The sequence below is a fragment of the Diabrotica undecimpunctata genome, chromosome 3 (assembly GCF_040954645.1).
Source record: "Diabrotica undecimpunctata isolate CICGRU chromosome 3, icDiaUnde3, whole genome shotgun sequence".
NCBI lineage: Eukaryota > Metazoa > Arthropoda > Insecta > Coleoptera > Chrysomelidae > Diabrotica > Diabrotica undecimpunctata.
Genome location: NC_092805.1, coordinates 152,402,479 through 152,417,419, shown reverse-complemented (window position 1 = coordinate 152,417,419; position 14,941 = coordinate 152,402,479). Strand labels below are relative to the sequence as shown.

General features: G+C 34.5%; 1 protein-coding gene across 2 annotated transcripts in view; it reads left to right on the top strand.

The window, feature by feature from the left end:
* Window positions 1-14,090, top strand: part of Gld (Glucose dehydrogenase) — a 149,578-nt gene extending 135,488 nt beyond the window's left edge. For both annotated transcript variants that reach the window (XM_072527194.1, XM_072527193.1), the window contains 6 exons: window positions 515-778; window positions 843-1,073; window positions 2,792-2,980; window positions 10,248-10,379; window positions 10,438-10,625; window positions 13,738-14,090. In XM_072527194.1, the coding sequence (XP_072383295.1) occupies window positions 515-778; window positions 843-1,073; window positions 2,792-2,980; window positions 10,248-10,379; window positions 10,438-10,625; window positions 13,738-13,938 (1,205 nt within the window). In that variant the 3' untranslated portion in view covers window positions 13,939-14,090. The remainder of the gene's footprint in view (window positions 1-514; window positions 779-842; window positions 1,074-2,791; window positions 2,981-10,247; window positions 10,380-10,437; window positions 10,626-13,737) is intronic.
* Window positions 14,091-14,941: the final 851 nt, after the last annotated feature.

The following is a 14,941-nucleotide window of genomic DNA, read 5'->3' as shown; positions in this document are numbered from 1 at the left end:
AGTTAATCACCGCGGCCCATTTTACTTTTTGGCAGCAGTCCTAAACCTTATAGTTCTATTTCTATTCTTGTTTATGCATTCCACTGAAAGCTGCTTTTTCTTCTTAGTGTGCCTCATCCTTTTAACTCTGTCTAAAGCAGTTCTGAAGAGTTCTATTGTTTTTTTACTCCACTGCTTTAAATTTTTCAACCAGGACCTTCGTAGTCTCCCCGGTCCTCTTTTTTCTTCCACTTTTCCTTGTATAACCAATCGCATCATCTCATATTTTTCATTTCCTAGTATATGACCACAATAGTAAGTGATATTTTGTTTGGCAAAATCAAAATCATTTATTTTACCAGCATGGTTCACCCATTGACCGTTGATTAACTACTTTGGTGCCTCTGTAATTCAGATATTCTTTGCCCTTAACTCGTGCACTTCTAATTACTTCATTTTTGTAACTAACTTGTTTCGGTCCCTTTTTGCGTTTATTAGGACCATTATTATATTTTAACCCAATATACGTTTTTAGGTTATCCAATAAGAGATCTTAACGGCAGATATCATACCGGTTTTACAATCGCCCAAACTACCAACAGAAATGGATCAAGAATGAGCACAGCCAAAGCATTTTTAAGACCTTTCGTTGGTAGAAAAAATTTGCATATTCTCTTAAATACTACAGTCACTAAAATATTAGTAAACAGCAAAACCAAAGAAGCGTATGGTGTAGAAGTTTTACGCTCTGGAATCAAGAGTTCTATTTATGCTAGTAAAGAAGTAATAGTATCAGGAGGTAAATACTTACATTTTTATATGCTCAGTTATTATGTATACTAATAATTTTTCTTCTCAATTAGGAGCTGTAAATTCGCCACAGATTCTCCTCCTTTCTGGTATAGGACCAAGGGAAGAGCTTAAAAAGGTCAAAGTTCCCGTGGTTCATGACCTACCTGGTGTAGGTAAAAACCTTCAGAACCATGTGGCCTTTTTCATAAACTTCTTCCTTAATGATACCAACACAACTCCATTAAATTGGGCTACTGCGATGGAATATTTATTATTTAGAGATGGTCTTATGAGTGGGACAGGTGAGTGACATATATAGTATAGAAATGACATTTTTTTAATTATACCTAATTATATTTTTTATATTTTTTTGTTGTGTAAAAAATCTGCACATAAATTAAACACCGTGGATTAAAAACAAGCAAAGCTGCGGATCTGCAAAATAGTCTACATACCTTAACATAGCAGCATAACAGATAAAAATAAGAAAATAATACAATTAATTAAAATAAACTAAATAAATGATACTACTACATATGCAATCCGCATCACATCACATGACTGTCTAAGCTTGTGAATCACTTACAAATAACTCGCAACGCACCAGCCACCACCGTTTATCAAGATGTTCTTAATAATACCTTTATCCAATTGCAAATTAATGATCTGCAGCCCATTTAGTGGTGGAATCGGGTTTCTATTTTATTGGAATAAGATGTCAGATGTTTATTAATGTTAACTGTTTTATTCAGTGGATATAATTTACTAGATAATGGTGTACTATAATAATTGTATATTGTATACAGAGATCAATAAGAACTTATACACACTACACCTCATATAGACATACTTATATTGGGCATTTTATTATCTAATTTTACTTCCCAGATAATATAAACTTGATTCAGACTTGCAAAAAGTTTGATATATCAAACAAGAAGGTTTACTTCAAGTTTGCCATGTCAATTGTACACACTTGCAGTAAGTTTAAGTCAAACTTACTAGTTACAATGCGACAAACTTGCTTGAAGTTTGTTTTTATAAAAACTGTAGAATGTTGATATATATAACAAACTTGCATAATATTTGTTTTGACGTAGTAGCTAGTTTTTGTTATGGCAAATTTGTCATATTTTTGTTACATTGATAATCTAATAATTTTTCTACACAATGTTTTAAGCGTGATTATCCGTAAAACCTTGGAAGTAGGAAGTGAAGAGAAGAATATAATATGTAAATTTTCACGTGACTTATTCGTGTATTAAAATATAAATTACAATAAAAAAATAAATTACAAATACAATTAAAATACATTGTTTATTTATAACTATTTATTATATACTATATATTCACGTCACTTAATTAAATCTAAAATCGTAGCTGGCGATTCTTTGCTTTGTCTTTCAGCTCTGAAACAAAAAAGTGAAATTGTAGGTAATTAACTTCTTAGACCAGTTTCGATCCGGAGAAAAGAATCTTACCTCAATTCCACCAAAAAGGATACAATAATCAATTTCACAACTAAAACAACTTTGTTAATGCTTCTTTATTTCGTTTCAATGTAGGTTTTTTAAGTCTGTGATGTAAGCTTCACCTTAGTATAGTAATATTGCGCAAAAAAGTAAAACTAATACTGAAAGAATAAATTAATAATCGCGAGCACTGCAACAACCAACAGTCAAAAACATGGCTGCTTTAGTGCTTTACCTTCTTCCATCCTTCTTCCCTTCTCCTTTAGTCATTTTGAAACTTCGAACAGATGGCCCGCATGCGCACATAATTTGCAACAGTGTTGCCACAAACTTGAAACATCATAATTTAACTCAACGATATTGCAGTAATATTATCGCAAACTTGCCTGGTCATATTTGACGCAACAATTTAGGATCAAAGAAAAATCAAACTTGCCCCAAGTTTGCGTGCTATCTGGGTTTCCTTATACTATTTTGAGTTTAACGAAATTTAGTTATTACATTACAATTTAGTAATATTAACGGATAAAATTTAATAATTTTTTTAGGTATTTCTGAAGTAACTGGCTTTATCAATACTAAATACCAAGACCCAATGGAAGAGCATCCAGATATTCAGTACTTCTTTGGCGGCTTCTTGGCGAGTTGCGCTAAGACTGGACAAGTAGGGGAAAGAACTGACAATAGTTCCAGATCAATGCAGATTATTCCAACAGTTATTCATCCGAAAAGTAGAGGTGTGTATCAATAAAATTTGCATATTTTATTTATTCACAAAAATTGAAATTAACCCTTCAATGTCTGATATAATGTTTAAGAACAATGATGCTTTTATAACAATCCTTTATCTTAGTGAAGCAGACTACACATTTTACATTCCTCTCATAAGTCATGGTGATAATTTGCATCGTATTTATTTTGTCAGCCACACAGGCTAATAGCGAGCTGGTAAGACCAGTTTTTCGTTGAACTCAAAGTTCAAGTCGTGTATTCTAAAATATCATTTTGTATTATTAGAATCATTTCACTCTATTTCGTGTGATGGTTATATTATTTTAAGGTAGTGATTGGTAATATTTACAAAAGATTGTAAAAATGGAATATATTTGTCAGAACAAAATCTGCGATTCCCATTTTTGGGTGCAAGTTTAGTTTATCTAATCACAATATTTACAGTTGCTCCAAGGTTCAAAAGTGTTTTCTCCTTCTTTTATATTTTTGTCTTGTCATTTCTATAGTTATGTACGGTACGCACATCCAGAACTAATACAAATATAAAAAAAAATTAAAATCCTCTAGTCAAACACATTTGCTGCTCGACGGATAGATTAAAGTAAATTATCGGGACTCAAAGCGTGTCCCGAGGACCCTCTTCTTCTTCTTCAAATGCCATCTCCGCGGCGGAGGTCAGCAATCATCATAGCTATCCGGACTTTTGAGACGGCTGCTCTGAAAAGTTCATTTGATATACATCCGTACCACTCTCTCAGGTTGCGCAGCCATGACATTCTACGCCTCCCTATGCTTCTCTTTCCTTGGATCTTTCCCTGCATAATCAGTTGGAGCAAGGTGTATTTCTCTCCACGTGTAATATGTCCGAGATATTCTAATCGAGGACCCTCAGTGCTTCTCAAATTCTACGGTAGGTTGGTATTAAAGTGGAACATATAAAAATAAAATTAACTAAGATTAAAATAAACTACCAAAACGAAACGTCAAGTTTAAAAATTTATTATATTGTTAAGTAAACACCTGGACTGTTAATACATCGAAATGTTATACATGCCCCACCATTAGCTTCAATTCTATAAACATTTGAATGATCTCTGTTCATTGTGCACCTTATGATTGACGCGTAGTTTAGAGAATATCGTCTGGCTGCGCTGGGGAAGTTTCTGGGGAATTAGAGAATTGAGAAGTTATCCAGATTGTATTTGCAAATTGCGAAATACGTAGCAAGGAATAACTAACTACAGAAAGTTAGTAAGAATAAATAAATAAATAGATAATAAATAAAGTTAGTAAGAAAGTATATTTTTCTTCACCTTATAATCTATCGCAAGATCACTGGAAGAGCATGTCCAGGACGAAAAATGACATTGTAGTTTCGATACCTCCGAGAGTGGATTGACAAAACGTTTGCTTATCTCTTCCGAGCTATCAAAAACGAAATTATTATTGACAATTATCCAGTGTTTAATAATTGGACCTAGTACAGAGATAAGAAGAAAGCTATAAGTGTGTGGTTATAAATTCATCGGAACAAGAACTGCTAAAGATACCGATTAATTCAACATGTTGTATAAATTTAGTAATATGACGTTTTTCTTCTTTCATCCTTTACTTTCGTCAAGGACGGATGTGTGTGTGTGTGTGTGTGTGTGTGTATTTCTGGCTGTTCAAGGTTTTAGGAACTCTTCACCGCGCCCAATGGGTCAATTTTCCTACCATCTGCTGTTTTGAGGGTCCAGTTTTCAGTAATAAAACTTGCTCTGATCAGGTTCATTCAAAATCTATAAACTTACACCTACTTTGTCACAAATTAGACATTCCAAATGTCCAATTTGTGTGTTATCAACATAAGCTCTCCGTAATTCATTTTGGTATTAATATACTTTGTCTACAAATATTAGGATATCTGTCGACGATATTGGGATAGAATTAGGATTGGGATACAAATTATTGCTAAGTATTATTTCCAAGATGATTTAGTCTATGTAGCGTATATAAAATGGCATGAATTTTTCAAACAAAAATTAGTGACATTTTAGATTTGCTACAGAGGTTAAATAATATTGTGCATAGTACGCCGTAATAATTTGTCCTTTTCAAATTTTACACCGTTAGTTAGTTCATCAAAATAATTTATTTGCTAATATCAGGATTACTTCATTGTGTCCCTACAAAGTTTAGGTCAAACTTTTTTAGCTTTGAAAAGCTAACGAGGATTACACACGTTAGTCATATTTGACCTAAGTAAATCCCATTGTTATCCCAGATAACGATATCGCGGAAGAGATTAAAGGAAGAATTCAGGCAGCAAACAGACGTATGTACAGCCTCCACAATACTATTAAATCTAAAAGCCTAACACGAACATCAAAGATTAGAATATATAAAACGGTGATTAGACCGGTGCTGATGTATGGGTGTGAGACGTGGACCCTTACCAAAGAAATTGAAAGAAAACTTAGATGTTTTGAGAGGAAAATCCTCAGAAGAATCTTTGGGCCTTATCACGATATTAATAGTAACCAATACTGAATGAGAACAAATGCTGAGGTCAAGCAGATGTATAGAGCGAGCGATACAGTCCAAGAGATTAAATTCCAACGTCTAAGATGGGCTGGCCATGTCCATAGACTCCCTAATACCCGCCTTGCCAAGTTAATATGGGGGGAAGCCCCCACAGAAAGAAGGACGTCACGAATGCGATGGAGAGACAATATATGGTCAGATCTAAGAACAATGGGGTTGCCCACTGACCCAACTTTTATGGACGACCGTTCAAGATGAAAGCAAGTTGTGCAGTCAGCCAAAACCCACCCCGGGTTGTAGTGTTACGAGAAGAAGAAGACGAAATCCCATTGGACGTTTTCGAAAGTTTTTTTATAATTTACAAAACAGATTTAGATGTAGGTATTTTACTCTCTTGCATTTTCGATTAATCCTCATAACATTCAGAGTACTTCTTTCTTTGTTCTTATTTTTCTTACAAATCCAGCAAACTCGGTGACCTAATTTACCTTAAAGGATAAGATGGTTGGTTTAAATGGTAAGAAATAAATAAAAGAAAACAAACACTAGAGGCTGAGAAAATCGTAATATAATAACCTGTAAGTATCGCCTGTTTAATACCTTAAATAAACAACTAAATGCGATGGGGGTTGCGTACCTAGTAGGAATAAAATATACAGAGACACGATGTTTATGAAGTAGTTACAGTTTTTTTCTTCACATATTTGTTAATGTAAGTCCTGTGAACGTTTTTCAGATCTTCCTCAATACATATTTTTTGTTTTCACATGATGTTTACAAAACTTTGCTTTTTTAATTGTTTGTTGTTGGCAAATTTGATGAAACTAACCTCTAATATTCTGTTTATAAACTATCCTTTAAAAACTCTCTTTATTTACTAATCCTAAAATCTCTTTATAAACCAAACCCTCACCAAATAAGTTACTGTGATGTATGACAACATTTTATTTATAATTCTGGAATAATTCAGAGAGAATACAGTATTTTATTTGTAACCACGTTTATTTGTGGTTTTTGACACAAGACATGTTGGAGACATATTACAATATGAATATAAAACAAAAAACTCAAATTATTGTAGTAGCAGAAATAGTGAAGCAATCATTAAGCTGCTCTATACAACAGTTACGTAAGTTGAAAATATGTCATAAAAGTATAAAGAAAAATTCTGCTATATTCAATAGACAAAGATCTTTTGCAATAAAATTTAATTGTTTAATAATCACTTCCTTCCTTGTTTCAAGGGCGTTAACTGACTAAAATAGTTTGCTTTTACCGAGAGAGGATTGAAGAAAACATTTACGTCTTAAAAGACTTGCTGTCCTGCTTTTGGGAATATATCGCACGGGGAGTGTCTACCTAATCGCGAATTGTCTTAAGTTACGCTCACACTCTATCGCTCATATTCTCCTCCGAAAATCTGCTTACGTTCACGAAACTTCTCACATTTTGTTCCGAAAAATAGTTGGTTTAAATGTGTCTTTTATTACAATATTATTTGAATATGCCTTTTAGGGACTACTGATTTTAGTGCTTATTTTTGTGCTTTTATTTATCTGAGATTCTATGTACCTATTGTGTAGGGGAGAGTAGTACACAGTGAAACAAAACAAAAGGTTTTGAGTTCAAAAAATTTTGAACTAGAAGGAAAATTTTCAAAACAGTATATTACACTAACTTTTTCTTATCATTCTAAGGACGAAATTCGTTAAAAATTCACCAAATTGAAAAAAAAAACGAACTTAAAGAAAAAATACCGAAAATTGTTTCACTGTGTACCACAATCGGTACACAGCGAAACATATATTATATCTAGTGTATTAAGAAAATGTTTTGGACACGTAAAGCCCTTATCGAACACCTAACAATCCAAAGTCAATATTAAATTCGTAATAACCTGCCAAGCTGATTTGAGGTTGAGGTAAAACCATTTTTATATCAACTTTATTCACTACAGCTAACTCAGGCTGTGGAGAAAAGCGAAAAGAATCACCCGTTTTCTCACATTTTCGTAAATATGAAATTTCATAATCATTTTGGCCATTACATCGGTAAGTATCTTTCCAATATAGTGGACCTTTTTAGGAAAACGTACCAACACGAAATCGCCCTTATTAGCACTTCGAAAATAATTAGGTTCCTCATCAGGTTGATCAGGAATCCAATTATCATCATTATCTGAGGAGTCGACTAGTTGGGTATCACTTTCTTTATTGGAGTCAGACTCTGTTTTTTGCCGTTTAATTAATTTGGTTGTTGTAGGGAATTCCATTAAACGATCTTTGAGTGCTTTGCCTTTTCCTCTTTCTTACTCTATCAACGCATCTTTCTACCTTTAAGGGGTGGTGCTTTTGGATACACTCTGAAGTCTTCTGGGCTAGCAAATGTGGGATGTTTATTATCCATAGTTGTTTCTAGCTGAAACCTTATGTTAGATGGTCCAGGTTCACTTTTTTCTGCAGTAATCTCGTTCTAAAGTTTTGCGCCAGATGGTCCAGCACGTTCAGTATCTGGTGTAGTCTCTTTACGAAATTATAAGGTGGCATGTCCAGGTAATTCATAATCGAGAACATCTTCTCATTGTAGCCTGTCAGATACTGCTGATGGTAAAAAGTCTGTGTCGTCAAAGATTAGAGAATTAAATGGATACATTCCACTTCTCTGGAATTCTGACATTATATTGGAAGAAGTTTAGGATTTTGCATGAGCTTTTCCAACACATTCGGCTGTTCGGCCGTCATTCAACCATTGGGCGTTGCTAATCCCAGTGTACCTGAAGGTGCTCCAGCTACTATGTGATTTTGTGATAAGGTATGTGCCGTTAGCACAAATGATTGCTCAAGTTATTACTAGAGTTCCACGTTCAGCACTGCTACATTGACTAACTTGTTTGGAACCCTTTTCAGCTAAAATTTACTGGGGTTTTGCACAGTTGCTAGTACCCGTTTCATCAAGATTAAAGATTCTAGATGCATAAGCTACTTGTGTTTTCTTTTCAAATATTTGGTCTAGATAGTTTAAAAAGGTTTTCACATTGTGTGGGTTAAACGAAGTGATTCTGCTTGAACTGCAAACTTCCGGCTGACGAATGCTAAGATTCTTTCGTCTTTTCATAAATTGTCGTAGCCAATCAACCCCAGCTTACTTGTTTTCTGTCCAAGATTTAGAAACATCCAGTTTGTTTACATCCGCCTTCTCATACGCAAGCCTTATGCACTCTTTTGTGGACAATCCATATGCCATTTTATTGCAGGTATTAATATACTTTTCTAATCTTACTTCCTGTGCCTTTGTAAAAATTGGTCGGACGGAATAATTAGGACGGAAGAATAAATAATAATTTTTATATCTGCGTCAGGATTATTGCGTTTTTGCTCCACATAAAGAAGAATTTTGCTCTAATACTAACTTTGTGGCAGCAGCCATTACATCTGAAGACGTATTCCCTATTTTCCTAGGCGTTTGCTTTCTAACCATCTGAAATACCAAAATAGCAAATTGTTGGTAATAATTTATAATATTAATTTATAATATTGCGGCACACAGTGAAACGTGTATCACTGTGTACCACATAACACTGTTTCAGTGTGTATCTACCAATAACCCAACCACACAATAAAATTTAAAACTTTGCTATGCGAGTCATTATCTTACAAATTGTGTTTTAGGTTATATTATTACATAGGTAAAATGCCATTGTAATAGTAAGAATACTGTCGGCTGTTAAAAAATAAAAATACATGCCAACTACTCTTATTAAGTTACTACATACCTTTAAAAACCATAAAATCCAATTATTTTTCGCAAAACTTATTCCACGCACGTGAACGCTCACAACAACATTCAACTCTACTGGAAAACTGTATATTTCACAATTCCCCTACCTAATCCAGTTTAATTGGGCTCAACCCTCATTGATATTCTTATTCTGGAAAATGGTAAATGTATAATAAGATGTCCTTGTCTTACACCCCCTTAATCTGATGATAAAAAATAGCAATTCAAATGCTGTAAGTTCGTTCAGTCTATACCACTATATAAGTACACAATTAATTAAAATCCAATAGCAATTTGAACCAAAACTATATACTGAAATTTTTTCTTATCTTGCCAAAATTTTATGGCACATCTGTTAATGTAACTCAAGAAGTATCTACTCTGATCCATATTCTACAGTGTTTCTATGTAAAATAATTTCAGGAATGGAAATGCTGTTTGTTGTTATCTCTATAGAGTTTATAACTAATACGGAACATAATGTTGGTTAGTCACAGCAAAACAAGAACAGGCTATGCATGTCATGTAGATTAGGATACTGGAATGAATGTTAAGCCTATCCCTCCGGGATCACATCAACAATAAAGATATAAGGAAAAGAATGGGAGTTAAGCCAATTACAGATAAGATGGGGGAAAAATTGACTAAGGTAGTATGGATAAGTACTGCGTAGTTACGAGAGCTTTGGAGCAAGAACAGCGATGCGGCTAAGCCATAAAGGACGCTGACCATGAGGGTGGCCTAAGATGCGCTGGCTCTATAGACGTAACACAAACATAAAGACCGTCAATGCTATACCAGACGACGCCCTGGATCGAACCAGGTGGAGACAATTGATTACGGAACATGTAATTAACGCTCGAAATATTATGATAATGATATACCAGTAGTGTATTCTACAGTTGTTTAGTGATTATTATACAATCGCCTTATAGATCACTTTAATAATATACCTAATATACTTTATAGGTTCACTTAGATTAAAAGATAACAACCCATTGAGTCATCCTTTAATATTTGCCAATTACTTTACACATCCTGATGATATCAAGGTGATGATAGAAGGAATCAAAGTGGCACTAAGGCTATCCGAGACTAAAGGTAAGTTTATTAGGACTAATTTGTATTAATTTTAATTAATATGCATATTCTTAATCAGCTCTTCGAAAATATGGTCTCCAACTTGATAAAACACCAGTACCTGGATGTGAAAAATTCTCTTTTGGTTCTGATAATTACTGGGAATGCGCTGTTAAGCAACGGACAGGTCCAGAAAACCATCAAGCAGGAAGTTGTAAAATGGGTCCTCCAACAGATCCACTAGCTGTTGTTAATCCAAAATTGCAGGTACGTTTCATCATTTCATTGTGTTAAAACATTCATATTGTTTATTGTATTGCCAATCAATTTCGGGTTTGGCATTTATATTTTTATTTATTTAGAATATATTTTATAGCACACTTCTGTTCCTTACGGTAGTTTTTCATTTAGCAAAGGTTGACTATAAGAGAAAGATCAAGACTTAATAATCAAGACAATTTAAAACTTATTGCAGTCAAAGCGTGAAAAAGAGTTGTCAAAGAACCTCTCTGGTGCTCTCTGGTGAATGGAGATTGCTCTCTATCTAGTGGCAACTTAGGTGCAATCTTGTATAAGTAATATATTTTGCTATTCTTGGTCATTTACGACATATTCTTAATCTGAGATTTTCACCTTATGTTTTTATATATGTTTTCTAGTTCAAAGTCGTGTCTACTCCATTATGTGTTGGGCTTCTAAAAAAAGGTTCAATAATTTTGTTTATTATATTTACTTTAAAAATTCTTATCATTAAATCTATATCTCATCATCTATTATAAACTGGTCTAAACCACAATTAATTGGCTAATTGTACATTTTTAATTTATTTATGATATCTGTTAAAGAATTTTGGAATCCTTTTGTATCAGCTTGTACAAGAGTCTCGCAAGATATGGTTTGCTAGCGCATATCCAAAATGAAAGCTAATTCTTGCTTTTTTTTGTAGTACTCCAGCTCTATTAGCATTTGTCCGTTCCAATACACATTTTTCCATGTGTCTGGTCGAATATGCTTTCTCAGTTATATATAGATTTAAAATGCATCCTAATGTTATTGTTTCAATTAGGTTTTATGTATTTTAGTTATGACGTCCTTGTAGATTCTAGGTAAAGTGTTAGTTTGGTCCCGTAAACAGTTCTCCACACTGCGACCTGAAAGATATATTATTCGTTTGTGGCTTTTAGGTAAATTGTAGCGTCTGTTGTTTATTTTGATAGATTTGTTCCTAGTTCGTTCTTTTTCTTTTTCTTCTTTTTAAGTAGACATGACTCGGTATGCTTTTCAATGTGCCTTCAGTAAGTTGTCGTTCCACCGTTTTCGTGGTCGTTCTACTGATCATTTTGCTATTGGGAACCGTCTCTTGCCGTCTTTATATTATTTCTTGTCATTAGGCTTATATTATCGTTCCACTTCTTACCCAGCCCTTGATGTTCTGCACCTTGCATATACGTCGTATATATGTACTTCCAGCTCTGCCCCATAGTGTTTTATCATCAATTTTTACAGTGTTTTCATTTCTGCTGTTTTAAATATCCTTTTTGTCTTTATTGGTCTAATATCTGTTTTGTAAATTCTGTCTTTCATTTCTTTTCCGATATTTCTATTTCTACATGCTGTTTCATTCAGGTAACCTGCGGCTTTGTTTACTTTATTTCGGGGGTTTCCAAACTAGTGGCGCATCCCCCTGAGGATCATGAGGACATGTCAGGGGTGTGTGAGACAAGTCGAAAATTAAATTAAATTTAGTAGTCTTTACAAATTTTCTTTAATTTACTGTTTGTATTTTGAGAACGATTTCCGAAGTGGAAATTGAAACGTCAATAAACGTACTTTAACCTTTAATTGTGGCTTATTCCCATTTAAATAGTAATTACTTTAACATGCCACAAGAAAATAGCTTCTGAACAACATTAAAGGGCAATTTTGAATCTCCATTTATTTCTTCGCAATTATCCAAATATTGAAATTCTAATATTTTTGCGGCTCCAACTGTGTGTACAAAATCTTCATATGTTATTGACTTTGTTATAGAAATAGTGTGATTAATACCTTTATTCGGGTCTTTGATCTTTCCTAAACATTTGGAATAGTCTATTGCTTCAGGGTTTTATGGATACAATCCAGATGCTTTGAAGCCATTAATTATGGAATCTGATTTTAATTGACTAATGGCTGTGTTTAGTACCAATGCAAAATTCTCTTTTGTAACTACTGAGTTCGGGTTTTTGCGTCTAAACTTTAATACTGCCCGGTTCCAATTTGCCTTTAATGGTCTAAATGCAGCAATATCTGCAGGTTGTATAATTCTGGTCGCATTGGAATATAATGCCACTAAAATATTTTGTAACTTTGAACATAATTCACTGGTTTGAATGGTTAAGTAAGTTTTATGTCCATCAACGAACAAAATGACTGGAAATTTAGTGTTTTTCGCAACTAGGTACTTTAAGAATATAAGGCGTTTCCTATGTATCCATAGAAGTTTTCATTCTTCATCCATCCCCTATCACTACATCCTATGTCCCATTCTCTTGGAACGGAATTTAGAAGATTGCTAGGAATTCGTTTATAATGGTAAATAATCATTGGTGCTCTTATTTCTCCAGATGCTGCAAAGGTAAACATAACCATCAAATTAACTTTGGAGTGATGCTCTATTTGATATACATTTTGCTTCCCTTTATAGCCAACACTCGTTAATTTTTGGGACACAAGAGGAAGCAGGTTTCATCGCCATTTGAAACACGTAAAAAAGGGTCGTGAAGGATATCAATGTAACCTTTACGATGCAAATATTCTTGAACACCGGTGATCCATTTTTTTATACATTTTTCAGATACAACTGAACTTGCTGCTGTTACCGCTTCTGGAGTTCTCTTACTTAAATCTGGGTGTCGCTTTAAAAAGGATCTATACCAACCTCTTCTGGGCCAATTGTCAGTAAAAGGATTGGCACGTGGATTTTCGTCAAGAAAACCTTTAAGCGAATCTTGGATATCTTCCTCACTTACTGGAAATCCTTTGTCTTGGCATGTTATGATCCAATGATTTAAACGATTCTCTTCCTCCAAACAAAGAATAGGATTGGGACCAAGGGTAGTTTTTTCATTAAATTTTTCGCTTGCTCTAAACTGCAATGTTGCTCTTGGCACAATAAATTGTTCAGCGGCTTTTCGCTGGCTCATGCCATTTTCTATGGCCTGAAAAGCCACAGGTCAATCACCAGAGACCGACCAACAACTGTATCCGTTCCTCTACTATAAACTTACTTTATCGTACAATAATTTGTTTCTCAAGCCAAATTAATGTGAAGAAAAGATAGCACATTTTTTTATGATGTTTAAAATGTATTAAGTAATGACGGTAATTTTATGTTTAGGTTCATGGTGTTGACCGTCTTAGAGTCATAGATGCAAGTATAATGCCCAAAGTTCCCTCTGGTAATACAAATGCACCGTGCATCATGATAGCAGAAAAAGGATCAGACGCAATCAAATCGAGGTGGTTGACTCCAGAACACGGCTATTTTTATTCTAATACGCCCAGCCAAAGAATAGAAAGGCATTGGGGACCGTGGTAGAGAAGTTTGTAGATATTTAATTAAAAATTTTTAATTTATGTTAGAGATAGACTTTGTTAAGTAAATACAATTAATGATATATTTGTAAAGTGATAATTTTATTATTGTTTCTTTGGTTTTGTATATAATAAAAAGTTTTTATCTATTTTTTATTCAGTCTACTTTATCTATAGGAGTATCGTCTAATTTAGGTTTTTTAAACTTACTACAGTAAAGTACTCACTTAAATAATAGCATCAAAATAAGATAACTACCAGGCAAAGGAGCAATCTGGCAAAGCAGGATATTTAAAACTCATTGAACACACTAAGCGCATTAAAGTCTCCATGACTTAGACATAGGAACAGCGGTTGTTGGCAAAACACCGGTTTTCGGTTTAACCTGGCAGGGTCAAAAAACTGGTTGTTCTAAAAACCGGTGTTTGGTTTTTCATAGACATTAAAGACATATAATGCAAATAGACTGACTGTTGCAATACAGGCCCGTTTCCTTAGTTCGACAAAGAAAACTGACGCAAAGCAGTCCCTGCATCTCTTTCGAATGTGTAAGGTTTATCGACTACGTGACCTAAATGACCAATGAGAAGGTCACGTGGTCGATAAACTCGGCCCATTAGAAAGAGATGCAGGAACTCCTTGGCGTCAGTTTTCTCTGTCGCAATGGGGAAAACTGGTCTCAGCTTGCGTAAAGGAGGGACTCTGAACTAAGTAGGGATCCTTCAGTACTCTGCCTATGACAGACTGGGCGGAGTAGTCCTCAATCCCGACACGGCGCGTCCCAATGGCTAATAGGGAAGTTCCTGTAGATATGAGGACAGGTACGAATAAGGCTTAGCCAAATAAGTACCCGCGGATCAACTGAGGACATGACACAGTCAGCAGCTGTGTCATTAGTGGCCCGTGGCTGAAGAATACAATTCCTGACAGGTGCAGTACCACAAAGTCGCAGGCGGCAATGAAGTTGACTTAACCGACTGTGATACTGCCAACACTTACCAACCCGT